We start from the raw sequence: 20396 nt of genomic DNA on the forward strand, positions 1-20396 counted from the left end.
AACCTGCAGCAAAGTCGAGCTGATCAGAGAGCGGGCAGTAGGGCTCTGCCCTGGGAGCTCACAGCCCAGCCCCGAAGCATTCTTGCTCACCGAGAAAGGATCCCTTTGGTGGGGCTTCCCCACCACAGAGACCTCGTCACGGGTGCCCAATCAAGGGTTAGTGGGTTATGTTTCTACCACCAGTCTAAGGACTCTCTTTCTCCCTTCCCTTCCTCCTCCTCCTGATTCCCAGCCCAAAGCTGAGAGAAATTCGTCTTGTTTTATTATTATTTGTTATGATCCAGGTAATTACCAAAAAAGGAAAAAAATCTTTTGTTAATATGATGTCTACCAACTTCTCATTATCAGAAAATATTAAGTTTCAAAAAAGTTGAAGGAAAATGTAAAATTATCTTTCTGATCCAGGTAAAGGAAAAAATAGAAAACCAGTAGAATAAAAAATAAGAGATTTAAAATTTTCTGTAGCAAAACACATTTATTGAATGCTCCTTTTCGTGTGTAACTTAGTCCTCACAACCACCCTGAGGTCCCCGTGATCACCTTTCTTTTACAATGAGGAAACTAGCTCACGGAGCCCTGCCCAGGGTCACAAAGTTAATATGTGACAGAGCTGGCATTCAAACTCAGTCCTTGAACACCTTTACACCATATTATCACGAGGCTTTATCATCAATGTTGTCATTACAAAAAAACACATCAAGATAATTTCTGATTCTGAGATGATTATTATTTCGCTCCAAAACCTTTATGAAATATCTCATTTGGCTGGTACTGTTCTGAGTCCTGCTCATGGTAAACTAGAATGGAGTCAAGCACAGGCATTGGCTATTTACCATAGTCAGTCCTGAGAAAAAGAGAAATACTTATTATTTTTTTTAATATTGAATTTTTATTTAAAACATCCCACTCCATTGTACTATCCAGATTGAAGATAAAGTCAACAAAGAGAAACCTGTGCAATCATTTTAAAGAATTACTGAGTAAGGGACTTCCCTGGTGGCGCAGTGGTTAAGAATCCACCTGCCAATGCAGGGGACACGGGTTCAAGCCCTAGTCCGGGAAGATCCCACATGCCATGGAGCAATTAAACCCGTGCGCCACAACTACTGAACCTGAGCTCTAGAGCCCACGAGCCACAACTACTGAGCCCATGCGCCTAGCGCCTGTGCTCCAAAACAAGAGAAGCCACCACAATGAGAAGCCTGTGCACCGCAACGAAGAGCCAACGCAGAAAAAAAAATAATAATAAATTTATATATAAAAAAATCGTTATGTATTTTTTAAAAAAAGAAGAATTACGGAGTAAGATGAAGATGCCATCAGTAAGATGACAGAAATTGACGTAAGCCCTCTTTTTTGTCAGTCTTAGTTTAAATACCTGCCGGCTCATCACATTTTGGGGGTTCCCTGGGTGCTCAGAGCACGGGTGTGGTGATCGGGTGCTTCTACTCATCTTTAGTTGACTTGTGTTCACATATTCAGTCTATGGGAACCTCAAGGCAAAAGAAGAGAAATAAATTTTAAAAGACATAAATGCTTTCCCTTGAAGAGCTTACAATCACTTTGGGAAGCCTAGACAAAAGCATATGAAACAGACATTTAATCCAAGTAGGATCTTTGTGGAGCAGTGAACCCGACTAATGTGACAGGAAGATGCAGAAGAGATGGAGGGACCAACTTGGAAAAGATAAAATGAAGCCCAAGTGGGACGGCTTTTAAAAAAATTGTATTGAAATATAGTTGGTTTATAATGTGTTAGTTTCAAGTATACAGCAAATAATTGATATATGTGTGTGTATGTATGTATATATACATATATATATTCTTTTTTAGATTCTTTTCCATTATAGGTTATTACAAGATATTGAGTATAGTTTCCTGTTCTACCAAGTGGGAGTTTATATTGAAGTAGGCAGTAGAGTACCTTTTACATGTCCTGAGCTAAGACATGCTAAAAGAGCATTTAAGACCCAGTATGCTGAAGATTCTGGAGAGCACTGATTAGATGAGACAAGACGGGACTCAAGGCAGTGTTCTGGGTATCTCCAGACCATCACATCTCAGCAGAAGAATGACCACTCTCAGGGCTGGTATACAAAGTCTACAGGTCTCACTTTACTCGACAACAGGAAGTATTTCCACCTCAGACCCTTGTTAGATAAAATAATCATGAGTTTCCTGAGACCCAGCACCTACCTTTCACTCTTCTGAAGTATCTACACCCTCTGCCTACTCCCAAGCCAAAGGCACACCCATGTTCATGACCTTGGCTCTGGAACCACACAGCTTCATCCATTTGTGCTTCTTTTTTTTTTTTTTTTGCGATACGCGGGCCTCTTCCTGTTGTGGCCTCTCCTGTTGCGGAGCACAGGCTCCGGACGCGCAGGCTCAGCGGCCATGGCTCACGGGCCCAGCCGCTCCGCGGAATGTGGGATCTTCCTGGACCGGGGCACGAACCCGTGTCCCCTGCATCGGCAGGCGGACTCTCAACCACTGCACCACCAGGGAAGCCCTAAGGTAAATCTTTTGTACCGTAATCCTCACAGTGGTTCTGCTTCCCTGATAAAACCTTGACTGACACCAGCCTTTTCCCTCCATCATTTTTCATTAGGGGAACACATTCCATTAGTCTTAAATGCAGAGCCAGGCCCAGCAATGCAACTGCTTTTGAGCATCTCCTAGGAAATGAGTACAGTCTGTTCCTGCCCTGAGGAGATCAGTTTCGTGGGGGACACAGACATATAAAAATATATATATAAATCAGCATAAAGTTTACAACGGTAGGTGCTTGAAGAGCAGTGAGAGCAGGAAGGAAGAGTTGAGTCTGAGAGGCTGCAAGCAACCTGAGGACGAGCACCTGTCTCGTACAGCATCGTATCCCCAGGACCAGGCACAATGCCTTAAAGAAAACTAGCACTCAATCGGTTCTTCATTTCATTTCTTTCTTTCTTTTAAAAAAAAATTATTTATTTATTTTTAGTTTTGGCTGCGTTTGGTCTTCATTGCTGCGCACTGGCTTTCTCTTGTTGTGGCGAGCAGGGGCTACTCTTCACTGCGGTGCATGGGCTTCTCATTGCGATGGCTTCTCTGGTCATGGAGCACAGGCTCTAGGTGTGCGGGCTTCAGTAGTTGTGGCACGTGGCCTCAGTACTTGTGGCTCACGGGCTCTAGAGCACAGGCTCAATAGTTGTGGCACACGGGCTTAGTTGCTCCGCGGCATGTGGGATCTTCCCGTACAGGGCTCGAACCCGTGTCTCCTGCATTGGCAGGTGGATTCTTAACCACCGCGCCAACAGGGAAGCTCTCTTTTTTTTTTCTTTCTTTCTTTTTGCCCACACCATGCAGCTTGCAGGATCTTAATTCCCCAACCAGAGATTGAACCCAGGCCCCTTCTGTGGAAGCATGGAGTCGTAACCACTGGACCTCCAGGGAAGTCCCAACATTTCTTGGTTGAACTAAACTGAATTTGTGTATGGCACAGTGTCAAGCCCTAAGAACATGTACGGCATTGAACAAGACAAATGGTTCTTGCCTTTACTTAGCTTACAATCTAGTGCAGTGGTTCACAAATGTTAGCATGCCTCAGAATCTCCTGGGAGGCTTGTTAAAACCCAGATTGCTGGGGCTCACTTCCAGAGTTTCTCATTTGGTAGGTCTGCTAGGGGGCCCTGGAATTTGAGTTTCTAACAGTTTCCCCGGTGCTGTTGGTCCAGGTACCATACTTTCAAAACTGCTGGTGTAACAGTTCCCCACCTGGCAGGCTACACATTAGAATCACTTAGGCAACTTTCAAACAATGCAAACTTTGCTAGGAGCATCAGCCCAGCCCTATTAAATCATGTTTTAAAAGCTCTGCAGGTGATTTTAATCTGCAGGTCAGCGTTGAAACCACTGATGTTAGTGGTAGCAGTTACCATTTATTACTTGCTTGCTACGTACTGGACACCACATGAAGAGCCCATACACATGACCACATCTGCGAACCCCATTTTACAGGTAAGAAAACCGAGGCTCAGAGAGGTGAGATAAACTGGCTAAGATCACACAGCAAGTGTTAGCAGAAGAGGCAGGATTGAACCCAGGTCTTTCTGACCCCAGAGTCCACACTCAGAAGCACCAATGACTGTGCCACATGGGCCTGAGAAACTGAGCACCTGATTTGAATATTGAATGATGAGTAGAAGTGCTGCAGGCAGAGAAAGGGGGAAAGTATTTCAGGCAAAAGTACTGAGCTCCACATTTCTGGAGGTGCTGAAGGAGAGGCCAGGAAGTTAGAGGTATTCTGGGAAGAGTCTCTGAGCTGGGTAGAAGGGCAGGACAGGATGACAGGGGTGGCCCATCCTCCTCCAAGATTCTAGAGTCCTATAATGAGGAAATCTAGAACTGATGGACCAAGAGTAGAAGGAAAACGACGTGGGCAGTGACATTTGCCCAGGTGCCCTGCAAGAGTAGTAATGAGCAGATGCCTCTCTGCTGCATTTTTTCTCTCTGTTTTGAACATCTACTACCACTCAGTGCCGAAATCTTATTTACTCCCAAACAACTTTATGCTAGTTCTATATGCTAGGTAAATATTAATAAATAAAAGCCAGGACATGTAACAGGAAAGTGTAGGACTAACATGGAGACTATTCACATTTAAATATTCATTTAAATGTTGAATTTCACTATTATTTTTTCTCTAAGGTTGATGATATCTCTATTCTTTATTTTATATACTATTTTATAGTACATACTTTAATGCTTAGTATGAAAATTTAGAAAACACAGAAGAAGTTAAAGCCGGAAGTAAAAACTCCTGTAATCTCACCAGCCAAAGGAAACTACTGTTGAAATTTTGGTTATGACTTTCCAGAAATATTTTCTCAAAATGCCTGTAGGTATGTGTATTCCAGAAAGGAAATCATGCTGTAAATATAACATATAATCTCTATTTTTTTATTCAACAAGTATGACCATTTTTTATGCCCTTAGACTTGATTTTCATAAGTTCCTTCATAATTGTGATAAACATATGAATAACTTTTAATAATGATACACTGCTGAAAATCTTAGTAAGAAAATTCAGTAAGTATGGTATTTGTTGTTGCTGTTACTGTACTGATATTACAAAAGGTGGGTCCATACAATAGGTGGAGACCCATCTGTGAGTAGCTGACTCAAAATAGTCCTTTCTGAATAAGTGTTTCTACATTTGAGAGGTGATTCAGCTTAAATCTTATTCAGGTGAGTGAGGATTTTTTTGTGAGTGTCCAGCCCCAGTAAGAAGCAAGTTTTCCCTCACCGCCAGGAAAAATGAGAAACGAAATGAATGACTGCCAGTGGCCCTCACCTTTCCCAGGGATATCTTTCCTCCTTTACGGGGAACTGCTGACCCCCAGAGGATAAATGCAGAAGTGAAGGTCTTTACCGGACACCATAAAACTCTTAGAGGAAAACATAGGCAGAACACAGTTTGACAATAAATCACAGCAAGATCTTTTTTGACCCACCTCCTAGAGAAATGGAAATAAAAACAAAAATAAATAAACGGGACCTGATGAAACCTAAAAGCTTCTGCACAGCAAAGGAAACCATAAACAAGATGAAAAAACTCTCAGAATGGGAGAAAATATTTGCAAATGAATCAACAGACAAAGAATTAATCTCCAAAATATATAAACAGCTCATGCAGCTCAATATCAAAAGACCAAACAACCCAATCAAAAAATGGGTGGAAGACATAAATAGACATTTCTCCAAAGAAGACATACAGATGGCCAACAAACACATGAAAAGATGCTCAACATCACTAATTATTAGAGAAATGCAAATCAAAACTACAATGAGGTATCACCTCACACCAGTTAGAATGGGCATCATCAGAAAATCTACAAACAACAAATGCTGGAGAGGGTGTGAGAAAAGGGGACCCTCTTGCACTGTTGGTGGGAATGTAAATTGATACAGCCACTATGGAGAACAGTATGGAGGTTTCTTAAAAAACTAAAAATAGAACTACCATATGACACAGCAATCCCACTACTGGGCATATACCCAGAGAAAACTATAATTCAAAAAGACACATGCACCCCATGTTCATTGCAACACTATTTACAATAGCCAGGTCATGGAAGCAACCTAAATGTCCATTGACAGATGAAGGGATAAAGAAGATGTGGTACATATATACAATGGAATATTTCTCAGCCATAAAAAGGAACAAAACTGGGTCATGTGTAGAGATGTGGATGGACCTAGAAACTGTCATACAGAATGAAGTAAGTCAGAAAGAGAAAAACAAATATCGTATATTAACCCATATATGTGTAGTTAGAAAAATGGTACAGATGAACTGGTTTGCAGGGCAGAAATAGAGACACAGATGTAGAGAACAAACGTATGGACACCAAGGGGGGAAGGGAGGGTGGTATGAATTGGGAGATTGGGATTGACACATATACACTAATATGTATAAAATAGATAACTAATGAAAACCTGCTGTATAGCACAGGGAGCTCCACTTCACTGTACAATAGAAACTAACACAACATTGTAAAACAACTATACCCCAATTTTAAAAATTAAAGATTGAAAAATAAAAGAAGTGAAGGTCTTTCTAGGAAACTCAAGGCCACTGGGAAAAAGTGCTTTCTCTTCTTAATGAATACATTTGCATCCTTTTCCTTGTTCTTACAGGGCTGCTGTATTATTTCACTTTGCCTAAGAGCTTACTGATTCCTTTTGTTATATGGCCTTTTGTTATATGTTATATGTTATATATCCTTTTGTTATATTCCTTTTGTTATATTCCTTTTGTTATATATTCCTTTTGTTATATATTATGACAATATTTTGTTATATTCCTTTTGTTATACTTTTCTATGTGAAAGTCCATATGTACCCAGGAGGATGTAGGACCCCAAAAGGGACTCTAGCTTTTCTGAAGCCTTTGGCAGTAAAAGCTTTCTGTTCTGGCAGACCAGTGTAGATATGCCACTAAAGACAGAGGACAAGAGCCTCCCTTGGTGCCTTTGCAGTATATAGGATGACTCACCCATGGAGGAAATTAGAAAATAAAGTCCAGTAAAATATCTCAAATTTAATGGGACTCCTATATTGGTGACAAAAGACCACTAAGACTTTATGAGTCTAGGGGAAGGGATCATAAGGATTTTCAAAAAAAATGAGACATTGCGCCTGAGGAAAAAATCTCCAGGCTGTGAGGAAAGATAGATACTGGGCTGTCACTCTGTCTGCAAGTGCCCAGCAGTAAACTCTATGGCCTATAGAAAGGCCTCAAGTAGGTTAACGTGTAGTCTTCAGAATATTGAAACTTAAAAAGTCTTTTTCCTAGGAAAAGGTGCCTTCCAAGTGGAAAAGTTTAAGTTTTAGATGAGAGTTAAAACTCTGAGCAAAATAAAACTTAAAACATATAAATTATGATATAAAGATAACTAAGTTATTAATGAAAATTTAAAGAGTATGTCTATTGTTTTCTAATATAAACACTCTCAAAAACATTTTTAGATGAGAAAAAGGAAAATTTAACGTTCATTGAATGACCTCTTGTCTCTCTTATTTATAACATAAAAAATAGAGGTAGGAAAATTGACAACAAGCCAACAATGAGTAGTTACAAAAAGGGAAAGAAAAAAACAAATACAGGAGACCCTTTCCATTTGTAAGATGATGAATTATAAAGACACAGCTTCCTGGGACTTCCCTGGTGGCGCAGTGGTTAAGAATCTGCCTTCCAATGCAGGGGATGTGGGTTCGATCTCTGGTCAGGGAACTAGATCCCACATGCATGCCGCAGTTAAGAGTTTGCATGCCACAACAAAGGAGCCTGCAAGCCACAACTAAGGAGCCCGTGAGCTGCAACTAAGGAGCTCACGAGCCGCAACTAAGGAGCCTGCCTGCCACAACTAAGACCCGGTGCAACCAAAAGAAAAAAAAAGAAAAAATATATATATATATATATATATATAGAGAGAGAGAGAGAGAGAGAGAGAGAGAGAGAGAGAGAGAGAGAGAGAGAGAGAGAGGGAGGGAGGGAGGGAGGGAGGGAGGGAGGGAGGGAGGGAGAGAGAGAGAGAGAGAGAGAGGAGGAGGAGGAGGAGGAGGAGCAGCAGGCCTCCGGGCCCTGGCACCGCCGCCCGCAGGTTCAGTAGATGAAGGCGTCACTGAAGGGTTACCTACACTTCAGAGCACTTCTAGCACCAGTGCTCACGCAGATGATGATGATCGCAGCACAGAACGGCCAAGTCCAAATGGTCCAGATAGACCTTTTCGGTGTCCAACATGTGGGGTGCGATTCAGAACCTGAAACAGCACATGCTCATCCACTCAGGAATTAAACCATTTCAGTATGACCGCTGTGGGAAAAAGTTCACCAGGGCTTACTCGCTAAAGATGCATCGCCCAAAGCGTGAAGGTAAACGCTGTTTCCGGTGCCAGATATGTAGTGCCACTTTCACTTCCTTCGGGGAATATGAACACCACATGAGGGTTTCCCGGCACATTATCCGCAAGCCTCGGATTTACGAGTGCAGAACATGTGGCGCCATGTTCACCAACTCTGGAAATTTAATCGTGCACCTGAGGAGTCTGAACCATGAAACGTCAGAGCTAGCAAACTACTTCCAGAGCAGTGATTTCCTAGTACCGGACTACTTAAACCAGGAGCAAGAAGAGACCCTTGTTCAGTATGATCGTGGAGAACACAGTTTTGAAGACAACGCCTCTGTCCAGATGCCTGTAATTTCACAGGTCTCCTCGACCCAGAATTGTGAAAGCACTTTTCCCTTGGGGTCTCTTGGTGGGCTGACAGAAAAAGAGGAGGAAATGCCAGGGCAGCCAAAGACCAGTGCTTGTGCCGAGGCAACCAGAGAGGACCCCCCAAAATCAGAGCTGTCTTCTGTAACTATTGAGTAATTTCATGGTTTGGCTTCATTTTTGATTTTTGGAAAGTGCCTGTGCTTGGTCTTGTACATTTGAATTTAATTGAACTTTTCAAGCAAAAAAGGGTTTGGGAAAGAATTTCTCTTTTTACTTTGTAAGTCCTGCAACTGATGTTTTAATTTTCATGACTGAGAGATTGCTTCTGTAAGTGCACAATAACATGGTGTTGAAATATAATAAAAACCTTGAGACTTAAGGAGAACCAGCTGACTTAAAACTGGTATCAGTTTCCTCTCCCATTATCAGGAGTAGGCTAACAACAGATCACTAGGTCAAGAAGAAATCAGGTGATTATTGACCTTCCTGAAATGAAAGCGTACATCAGAAACGTATTACTGAGTGAATCTGGCAAATGGCCTGAATATCCTATATCCTATACACAGGATATTGTACAGTCTTTTGTAAAGCCTGTTGTTTTTGGAAGTATTTATGGTGAGCTTTCTTAAAAATTATTAGGGTATATACTTCTGAAATCCCACGTGTTTTGTGTTTTTTTTTTAAGCTTTGTTGTTATAATTTTTCATGGTGAAAATTTGGTATTGGGATAGGTATTCCCTTTACCTTTATAGTACCACTCCTCCAAATAATCCTTCTTCTGTGAAAGAAGGCGAAGAAGCATGGTTAAGGATAGTCAACTTGTGCATGAAATGACCAGGAACAGAGAATATAGTGTGTGAATCGGCTTCATAGGAACTCTTTCATACAGCTTTTCTGGATAAAATTATTGTTTACCTGGTCTTTGAATGTTAATGCCTGGCTAATTGGGTCATTGCCTAAATCAGTTTTCTCTTGCCTATACTTGGCATGATCCCATGAAAAGGAGATATACTGGAGATGTTCTATATTTTATACATAGGTTTGTGTATTGTTGAGGATGTTTTTATTCTGCTGTTTTGGACAAAATAAAGAATTCTCTGTTAAGGCTATATTCTTTTTTTTTTTTTGTGGTACGCGGGCCTCTCATTGTTGTGGCCTCTCCCGTTGCGGAGCACAGGCTCCGAACGCGCAGTCTCAGCAGCCATGGCTCACGGGCCCAGCCGCTCCGCGGCATGTGGGATCTTCCCGGACCGGGGTACGAACCCGTGTCCCCTGCATCGGCAGGCGGACTCTCAACCACTGCGCCACCAGGGAAGCCCTAAGGTTATATTCTTAACCCAACTGAGATTGTTTACAAAATACCCATATGACAGTGATAAATTGTCCTTACTCCAAAATATTTTAAGACATTGCCAAATGTCATATTAAAAGCAGTTAGGATAGTTTTTACGCAATGTAAGCAATAATGTAGAAGTAGAGGAGAGTCTATAAAATGATGATCTATGACTCAAATCTATTTGGGAAAAAAAAAGAATTGTTAAGACTAAAGAAAAACTAAAAACCTTAAATTAATGACTATTACCTCTTGCTGCTAAAAAAAGAAAAGAAAAGAAAGAAACTTCGTGGTTTATAGTCGAAATATATATGATACTGTAGACTGGAATATACGTTTTTACCTGGTGCCATTAAAGCATCACTGACCTTGATCCTAAATATTCATGAGTCCATGAACAATGATCTTTTGAGTAACTCTTTTTTTCTATGTATATACCCAAAGTTTAATAATTATGAAAACACCTGATTAGGTTAGAAAAAGAAAATACAGTTTCTTACCCAAAACACAAGATCTCAGTTTTGTCTGGGTGCTAGTCGTTAATAATAAAATTTTTCTAAGTTATAATAAAAAAAAAGACACAGCTTCCAACTGAAAAGACTTTAAAAAATCCGTTTAGTGAAGATTAGAGTTTCCATATTACTTTTTAAATGCATGAATAAAAAGTAAAATATAAGCTAAGTTTATGTGATACTACTCAGATACTTTAATAAATTGTTTTATGTATTCTGGATGTGAACGATAGCTACATATCTTCTCCTGGTTTTGCTATATGAGAAATAAAAATGCAAACAGAGCAAATGTGAGAAACACAGCATTTTACAAAGTGCTAAATTAAATGAAAATTCCAAAATTCTAAACACTTGCCTTATAAATTACTATTGCTTAAAGTATATAAACATGAATATGGGCGTACAACTGAGTTGTGTTTTTATCTGAATGATTGGTGTCCTTAGAAACTGGTCTTGAACACCTCAGATGATATTGCAATTTATGAGAACCTGGAGAGTTTCTCCACTTCCCTTTATGTGTAAACTTATAAGATGTGATATCTTTCTAATAAAAGTTTTTAAATAGTATTTAGTGAACTTTAATGCCAACTTAATATATTTTTCTAAAATCTTAAATTGTCTTTGGAAACTTAGACTAATAGTTTATTGAGAAACCTAGTTAAGAATCAATATTTATCTGAGACTTTGAAAAATATTAAAATTCAGAGTGCCAATGGACTTCCCTGGAGGTCCAGTGGTTAAGACTCTGCGCTTCCACTGCAGGGGGCCTGGGTTTGATCCCTGGTTCCAGGAACTAAGATCCTACATGCTGTGCAGTGTGGCCAAACAAATAAAATAATAAAATAAAATAAAATTCAGAGTGCCAAGAACTGTGAAGAATCTAAGATTTTACTCTAATTTCAGCCAACAAGCTAGCCTTCCACAGTTTCATGGACTGGCAGAAGACACAGGACACCTGGGTCAGAGATAGTATTACTCCCAGCAATCCCAGCATTTCACCAGTCCCCTAAGTGCCATTTCCCACAGAGTGACACAGAGAGGGTCAGGGGATACCCGCATTGCCCACACAGTGGATTGCATTACAGGAGAGGAACCCTGAATTTGAAGAACACGAATATTTTATAATGAGCAGTAAGCCCACCTGAACTTTGTACTGGAGGGAGACATCACTACGATGGGCAATAAATAAAAACATCCTTTGCTCTGGAGGAAGACACAATCTCTATATCCTGGTTGCTCACTGTACAAACATCTTTGAAAGAGAGTCCAGAGCAAAGTTAATCATTGCTTCTGCTCTTATGATGTGCAGAATCATGAGAACCCCATGGAGAATGGTCTCCCAACACAGAGAGAAATAAAAAATAAAATGCATATCTCCTACACAACACCTATGCATGGTTTTATATATGTATTCTTATTTATGCGTGAACACTTTTTTCCTTCAGAATACTCAAATTAAGATTAAAAAGCATATAAACATCAAATTATGATATACTTGATAAAGTTGTTTTAAGAGCTGGAGTTTTAAAGATTTAAGTATTGTCATTTAAACTTACAGGACTATATATGTGTGTGAGTGCATATGTGCATATCAAAGTTATATTAAGGTTAATAATTTTAAAAAATTATATATAAGAGAGGAGAGATGACTTGCAGTTTGGGAAAAGAAAATTGGTCTCTGGGTATGTCATCTATCGTCAATATGAAGCAGGTAAAAGTTCTTTGCCTAAATTATATTCTGACATGGGAGCAAAGATTGTCAAACCTCTGTGTGTGCCCTCTCCTTTTTTGCAAGTGTGCCAATATTTATACTGATCCTTGTGATGCTTTCGAGTGCTTCATGATTGTACCCAAGTTCCTGACTGCTAAAAGAATTATTACGATTTCCACTGTTATCTCTCTATGGCTGTTATAAAATATCCACTTCTAATTTTTAGTCACCTTTGCTATTATTTGTATCAACTCTCCAGTCTCTTAGGGCTACTTTTTCATATATTACCCATTTCTACAACTTGACCCAAAATTCAGAAGCTTTGGACACTCACAGGATGTCATTTTCACCTAAACTGTCTTTGCTGCTCCCCAGACTAACAAAGATTTGCTCCCTCGCCTTGTCCAGTTCAGCACTTGCCAACAAGGAAGAGAGTCCAGGAGTGAATGGGCATGATCTGTAAGCTGCAGTTTTTTTCCAGAATTGCCCTGGAGTCTTGTAAAAGCTGCCCTTTCTTTTTTTGCCAGCCCCTCAATGTTGAAGAGTTGTTGATATGAGTGTGCTCTCGTGATTGCAAGCATCTATTTAGGATGAGTGGAAACAGCCACAAAGAGAGGTAGACACAATGACTATCTGCAAAAGACTTCTAAGAGACAGTTTATTCCCAGGTTTGGAATACCCTTGTCTGGTAACAATACTTGGATACACTTCGCAGGAGAGATTGTAAAAGAATTTTGTTTTAAGGCCCTACACGTATATAGCAATGCCTTCATTGATTTTTCCATCTTAAATTAATCAAGGGTAATGTTAAAATAGAAATCTTAAAGAAGAAGTAAAAGGAGAAGGAGGAGGAGAAAGAGAGGCGAAGGAGAAGGAGAAGGCAGAGAAGAAGGAAGGACCAACCCACTGGCTAAAGATTTTGAAAAACTGGATTAAAGTGGCCAGAAATATTGTCTATAGCCAAGAAGCAAGTAGCAGAGGTTACCTCTGGGGAGAGGAGCTAGAGGGAAAGGGTATGAGGAAGACTTCTTTTTCACCATTTATCCTTTTGTTCTTTTGCATTTTGTACAAAGTTTATAATTGCTTATCAAAAAGTTCATATAATAACACTCTTCCAAATTACAATGTCACATACATAACCCTTGAATTACATTTCTTGCAGATATAACTGCACATGTGCAAATAATGATGGGGGAACCCTGTTCATGGCAGCATCATGTGTAATAGCAAAAGATGGGAGGCATCTAAATGTCCATGAAGGGGATGAGTGAAAGGAACTGTGTACATCCATGCAACAGGATCAAATGCAGACCCAAGAAAGGATCAAGAAGCCTATTATGCACTGATACAGAATCTGTATTTCCAAAATATATTACGTAAAAAAATAAATTAATAAAAGAAAAAGATACAGAAGTAAACTATGCTATCACTCTCTGTAAAATAGACGTGCATTTCCTTGCTTATGTATTAACAACTATACCTAAAGGATACAGAGGAATAATATTATTGGTTGAATCTGGGGAGAAAATTAGGTGGCAGTAAGACAAGAGTAAGAGGATGGCTCTTCACTACATACACTTTTGTACCTTTTAAACTTTAGGTCTTATAAATATATTACCTATTCAAAAAATAAAAATAAGCATTTTTTGAAGGGGATAATAGTAAATGTTACCAATTTCAGAAAACCTCATCCATAGGCATTTTCTACACCTCCACCAAAGTTCAATTGGTATCCCAATAAAATCCATTTAGACTAGCTCTGAAATTATCCTGAGACTATAAGAAATAGAAAGAACATGGCAACTGAATTATTCTGTAGAGATAAATGAGGAAACCCAAGTCATTTTCTGCAGATGAAAACTTTTTTCGATATATAAGTATACATATATCAGAGTGCTCTTCTTGCTATGAGTTTTTTAAAACTTTTAAAATTGTGATATAATTTTAGACTTACAGAAGAATTGCAAAACTAATACAGATAGTTCTTGTACACCACCTGTCACCCAGCTTCCCCTAATGTTAACATCTTGCATAATCATATTACAATTATCAAAGATAAGAAATTAGCATTGGTGCATTACTATACCACAGACTTCATTCCAACTTCCTGTGAGATTTTAAATTATGTTTCAAAACCTACTTGATTCAGGCGGACTTCCCTGGTGGCACAGTGGTTAAGAATCTGCCTGCTAATGCAGGGGACATGGATTCGAACCCTGGTTCGGGAAGATCCCACATGCCATGGAGCAACTAAGCCCATGAGCCACCACTACTGAGCCTGTGCTCTAGAGCCTGCGAGCCACAACTACTGAAGCCCGCACCCTCTAGGGCCCGCCTGCCACAACTACTGAGCCTGCATGCTGCAACTACTGAGCCTGCATGCTGCAACTACTGAAGTCCACGCACCGAGAGCCTGTGCTCCACAAGAGAAGCCACCGCAATGAGAAGCCTGTGCACCACAACAAAGAGCAGCCCCTGCTCGCCTCAACTAGAGAAAGCCAGCGCACAGCAACAAAGACCCAAAGCAGTCAAAAATAAAAAAATAAATAAAAATAAACCTACTTGATTCAAAAAGCAAGGCATTAAGAACATAAACATTATTTCTTTGTTACACAGCAAAACAAATTGTATTTTTTGTCTTTAGATTTTAATTTTTGTCACAAATACTTTTTGTAAATGTTCAAAATAGCTAGATAGTATTCTGAAGATTTTTAAATGTTTGTATAGGTGTACAATAAGGCAAACTGAATTCATGTTGGAAAAAGTGGCATCTGTAGAATTGTGGATTTGGCTTAAGGGACTTAAATTATGGCCTGAGAGAAGTATTCATGTTTCATCAATTGATCACAAGCTTTTGCTAGTCAAAAAATTTGTGAATTAGCCACTTAATTGAAGAGATTTCAATTCCATTCCTGAGTCTACCAACAAATGCAGTGGTTCTCAAAGTGTGGTCCCCAGACCAGCAGCATCAGCATCAGCTGGGAGCTTGTCAGAATATGTGAATTTCCAGTCATCTGTGTTTTAGCAAGCCCTGGGTGATTCTGAAGGCTAAACTTAAAAAATCTCTGATTATAAGTGTTTCAATGACTAAAAGGAGGGGAGAAGGAGAAGGGAGGAACTAATAGAGAACAGGAAATTCTCAATGGAACATTCAACCTGCCTGCTTGTTAACAGGAAGGTCTTGGTTCAAACTTTACTTGTTTGTTTCCAAGAAATAGATTGTACTTCATTTCTCTTAAATACAGGCTTACCTTTTCTATACATCAAGGTTTCACCTTTGACCTGAGTGAACTGGTTCCAAAGACTACAAAATGATTAATGTAGAACCTCTGCATTGATAACCTCTTCTGCCAGAAACCGATTTGATCACTTTCTCATTGGGAAATGGGTATAATAACTCCTCACTTTGCACAGTTCTGATATGCACACATTTCAGTCACAGCAGTCTAAATTAAGACCAGTCCCCCAATACCTGTGAGTAATGACATAGGAAAAACTTCACTGTCCTCAAAGCACTAGGGAAATAAGAGATGTGTATCATGATCTGTAGCCAATCACATCAATTCTTTCAAAGTCTGTTGACGACTAGTCACCGTGCATTTGTTATTCAGTATGCAGTTGCTGCTTTGTCTTCCAGTGATAAAGCCCACCTGACATTTTACAAAAATGAATGACTGAAAGAATTGTCCAAGAAAGATTAAAGTGCAGCCCCCCCACCCAAAAAAAAAAAAAAAGGAAAAGTGATATCGCTAGAAGTGAAGTGAAATTGAAAGTGATTAGATGATACCGCCAGGGGAATGTTGACACCGCTGCCATTCTTGAGACTCCAGGCATGCAGCCAGGGGAACTTTGTAAAGGTGAACTTAGCGACATAAATGAGGAAAGTGGTTGTGACACCAAGGATGAAGATGTGCCAGTGGAAGTGATGTCTGCAAAATCCTTCATGTTGAAGAATCCTCAGATTTCGTAACATAGAAATCACAAAAGGTATAATCTTGGAAGCAAAAATAAGTTGTCAAATTGTACTCCCCTGAGAGGGGGGAGCTATATAAATGGATTGGTGGACTTTCAGGGAATTAGGATCTGAAAAATTGTGCAGTAACTTGGAAATATTTTAGTTCAGAGATTGTTGTTGTATCTCGTATGTTACCTTTGCTGACAGAAAATCAAGTCACAATCAAGCTAAGAAGAGGATTATAACCCGGGACACAGATTCTCAGAAGCTCTGACAACTGTTCCACTGGTCAAGAGTTAGAGGTGCAGTTTTATACATTCCTGAGACAGAATTTATGTATCACATTTACAGGTTAGCATTGTACATCAAGTTCATTAGAGATGTTTTGGTCAGTTATGTGTGTACAGAGTAAGCCTTTGGTCAATGTGACCCCCTGTATGGGATGAAAAAGAAATATTAATCTTAAAATTACCATGCTGGTGTCTGAAGAAAGGGACCATTTTTCTCAACAGTTGATTATATCGTCCTGCTTTGAGGAGGTCTGGTTAATGTATCATGCTGATGCACATGCGCATTGGGAAAGACCCACCACAAAGAGGGGCGTTTTTCTCTTTTCTTTCCATCTTAGTTTGATTCTCTTGTCATAGAAAATTTATGATTTTTCCTCATCACCTTTATCATCTAAAGTTTGATTTCTTTCTGGTTGTCATTCTCAGTAAGTTACTGGTCTGGTAATAATTAAATTATTGTCTATTTTTCTTCTGAAAGATATAAATACTTGTGAATTTTCTTTAGCAAGCTAGAATAGGATTTTGGGCTCTTCTCCCACATTTATGGTGGTTAAAAAGAAGAAAGGGGAGGAGAAAAAGGAGAGGACAAGGGAAGGGAGAGAGGCGGAGACTGGAGAAGAAGAGGTGCTCTGTTCACCCACCCATCCATCCCCCTTCCAGATTATTCTTTTATGGTGTTTTATCTTTTTCTTAGGTATTCAGTTATTCAATGTCTTAGTCATTTTAAATTGTTCTATTTTGTGTTCTCTTTCAGATAGTCTTTCTAATACCAGAAGTTCATGGCCACTGAGTCCTACTGCTTGTTGTAAGTGCTGACTCTTAACAGGGTGAGTTGTTTCCACGTATGTTTCGATTATGATCAAAACGTATGATCTGTAGCAGGGCTTTCTTTTTCCTGAGAGAACCCATTGTGCCCTGGGTGAAGAAGAGTCCTGGCAGATCCATTCTCTGTTGACTTCCGACAAGAGTCTTGGGATGTCACTTGGACTTGGACACATTTTTATATTAAATTCCCACCTTGGGGTTGGGGGACTTCACTGGTAAAAGAAATTCAATCTCCAAACCTCTATGAGAAACTGGACTCTAAGATGTTAACAATGGGGGAAACTGGGTAAGGGGTATATGGAGGAACTCTGTGTACTATCTTTACAACTTTTCTGCAAACCTAAAATTATTCCAAAATAAAAAGGTGATTTTTCAAAAGGGAAGCCCCTAGGTTAGACCCTTAGGTAGCCATGGAGTCAGCTTGCATGCATCCTGGTCCTGTGTTCATTTACATCTTCACTTTGTGTATCTGCAATATCCCTTTTGCCTTGCAAGTTCAGCTATGAATTTAAAATAAATTTTGTTGTAATTCATCTAGCACATCTGAGAGTTATTACAGGTAGATTTTCAGATCATATCAGTCCACTACACATGGAACTTAATTTCCTATTTTCTCTTTAATCCACACAAATCAGGCTTTTATCCCCACCAGTGAAACTGGTCCAGTCAACCTTACCAATAACATTCATCTTGCAAACGCAGTGGTAAATTCTTAGTAGTCAGATACTCAGTCCTTTGTTAGCATTTGAACAGTTGAGCATGCCTTCCTTGAAACCCTTTATTCTCTTGGTTTGTCAGACCTTCCTCTTATTTCTTGTACTTCAGTGGCCTCTCCTCAGACTTTTTTGTGGTCTCTCTCCTTTGCTGACCTTCAGATGTTGAGTGCCTCTGGACTCAGTCTTCCACCCAGTCTCTTATAATTCTGCACTTATTCCATGGGTGATATTATTCAGTACAATGATTTTAAATATTCATATGCCACGACTCCCAAATTGAGATCTTAGGACCTGATGACCTGACTTTTTCTCCTACCCCTGCCCCCCTGCTTCAGGTCCCCAGACTCATTTATACAATGGCCTACTCAATATCTCTGCTTAATGTCAAATTTAATAAAGCCCAAACAGAACTCTCCATCTGGCGCCAAAAATAACAGATATGTTGTTCAGTATATGCCTGTGGTAGGCCTTGACCAGGTCTGGCGATGTAGCAGCAAATAGAAAAGTAAATCACTGTGGCATAGCAAAACCTCTTTATGGGGACTTCCTGGCGGTCCACTGTTTAAGACTCCATGCTCCCAATGCAGGGGCATGTGTTCGATCCCTGGTCAGGGAACTAAGATCCCGCATGCCACAAAAGGAAAACCTCTTTATGGAGTAGTAGGTAGACCTTTGAGTGGGAACATGGCCCTTCCCCAATAATAGTATGAGATGGTAAAACCACAGTTCTCTACATTGACCACCAAATTTCAAGTATACCTTCATGAGGGCCTTCAATCCAGAGATCTACTATTTTATCAATACTATCTTTGGAGAGTAAACTTCTAGACTAGCCAGAGTAAAGGAGAGAAAGTTGCCTAACTACATGGAGTAGGGGAGGAATTCCTGAAGTCTGCTTTTTCTTTTTTTCTCATTTAATTTCACATTTATTCTCATTGCACTGGGCTGGGAAAGGAAGGAGTTGTGAGTGTATAGAATTGCACTATTGCACTGTCTTTCAGACAGAATTGGGATCCAGGTTCTAACTTCCTTTGAGTTCAGGATCTGAATCAGAGTCAGAGGAGGTTGACTGCAGCTGGAGGCTGGGAAAAAGGCAAGGAACAGAAATGTACTTGACCTTGGAGAATTCCTGTTCCAGGGCTCCCATCCAGGTACCTGAGGATCCTTCATGTAGATCACATGTTGGGGCGGTGGGCACAGCAGCTCCCCAAAGGGAATATGACTGGCACAGGCCTGGGACTGGTATTCAGGAGGTGGGAGGCTGGCCACATGTGCACAGGGAGGACCTGAGAAGACATTGTCCAACCATCTGTATCCCAGGATCCTGTGAAGGGGCCTCTCCATAAGGACAAGGCCAGGGCTTGCTCCTTGACCTCTGGTTGGCCTCATGAATAGCGGAGCATAAGTCATGCAAATTTATAAGCATTTGGAGACATTGTTGCCACTCTTCTTTATGCCCCTGTGCTTGCGACCCTGGGCAATTGCTTTTGGCTGTACATGAGTCTTCTCACCACTTCACATTCAAGGAATTCCCATTCTTGTAGGAAACTCCCGATTTCCTGGTCACTCTAAGGTTTAATTAACTGGCCTGTTGGCTTTTCTGATCCCTGGGTTTATTTTTCCTCCTTTACTTCCTGGGGGGTTGCCAATGATTTCAGCCTGAAGTGTCTATTTTAATTCCTGATAAAAATGTCTATTTTCTCTGCAGCCACAGGGTTCTAATCCAGGGTCAGCAAAGAGCTGGTGTCCAGGGTCTTTTGAGCATGGGCCACTGCCTGTACTCCTTGCTTGGCCCTTGCAGTAAACCTTTCTCTGCTCCAAAGCCCGATGTTTCCGTTTGTGCGGCTTCACTGTGCATTGCGCACATGAACCTGGGTTCGGCAGCACAGGCACTTACTCTGGCATGCTGGAATTCAGCAGACTGTTTGCTCCTCTCTGCTCTGGCCGTTTCTAGCTGCTTTTTCAACAGACTTTCAACCAGTGTTCATGTTTTAATCTCACATCCCTATATCCAAAAAAACATGGTCCTACCAATTTCTGAGTCTTTTGGTTGTTCTGCAATACAAATGAGGTTGCTTATCAGCTTTCCACACTCTGAATTTAGGGCTTTCTCCCATCTGCTAATTTTCTCATCATTTTCTCATTTGCTTTCCAATTCAAGTTTTGTGAGCTGTTGTCTCTTTTCCAATTTTCTTGAGTGTTTAAGTCTTTTCAGCAAGACTTTTTACTATTATTTTGGTGAGCTTTCAAGAGACGGCAGAGGTTAAATATCAACCTTCTAACTTTAACCAAAA

The 20396-nt window shown here is 40.1% G+C and overlaps 1 protein-coding gene across 1 annotated transcript; it reads left to right on the plus strand.

The window, feature by feature from the left end:
* Positions 1-8316: 8316 nt before the first annotated feature.
* On the plus strand, positions 8317-8916 carry LOC309822912 (zinc finger and BTB domain-containing protein 44-like; the record flags this gene model as incomplete). Its single annotated transcript, XM_082654992.1, has 1 exon — positions 8317-8916. The coding sequence occupies one exon, from the start codon at positions 8317-8319 to the stop codon at positions 8914-8916; it is 600 nt and encodes a 199-aa protein (XP_082511118.1).
* Between the last annotated feature and the right edge of the window lie 11480 nt (positions 8917-20396).

This window comes from Grampus griseus (genome assembly GCF_964374135.1).
Source record: "Grampus griseus genome assembly, chromosome: 5".
NCBI lineage: Eukaryota > Metazoa > Chordata > Mammalia > Artiodactyla > Delphinidae > Grampus > Grampus griseus.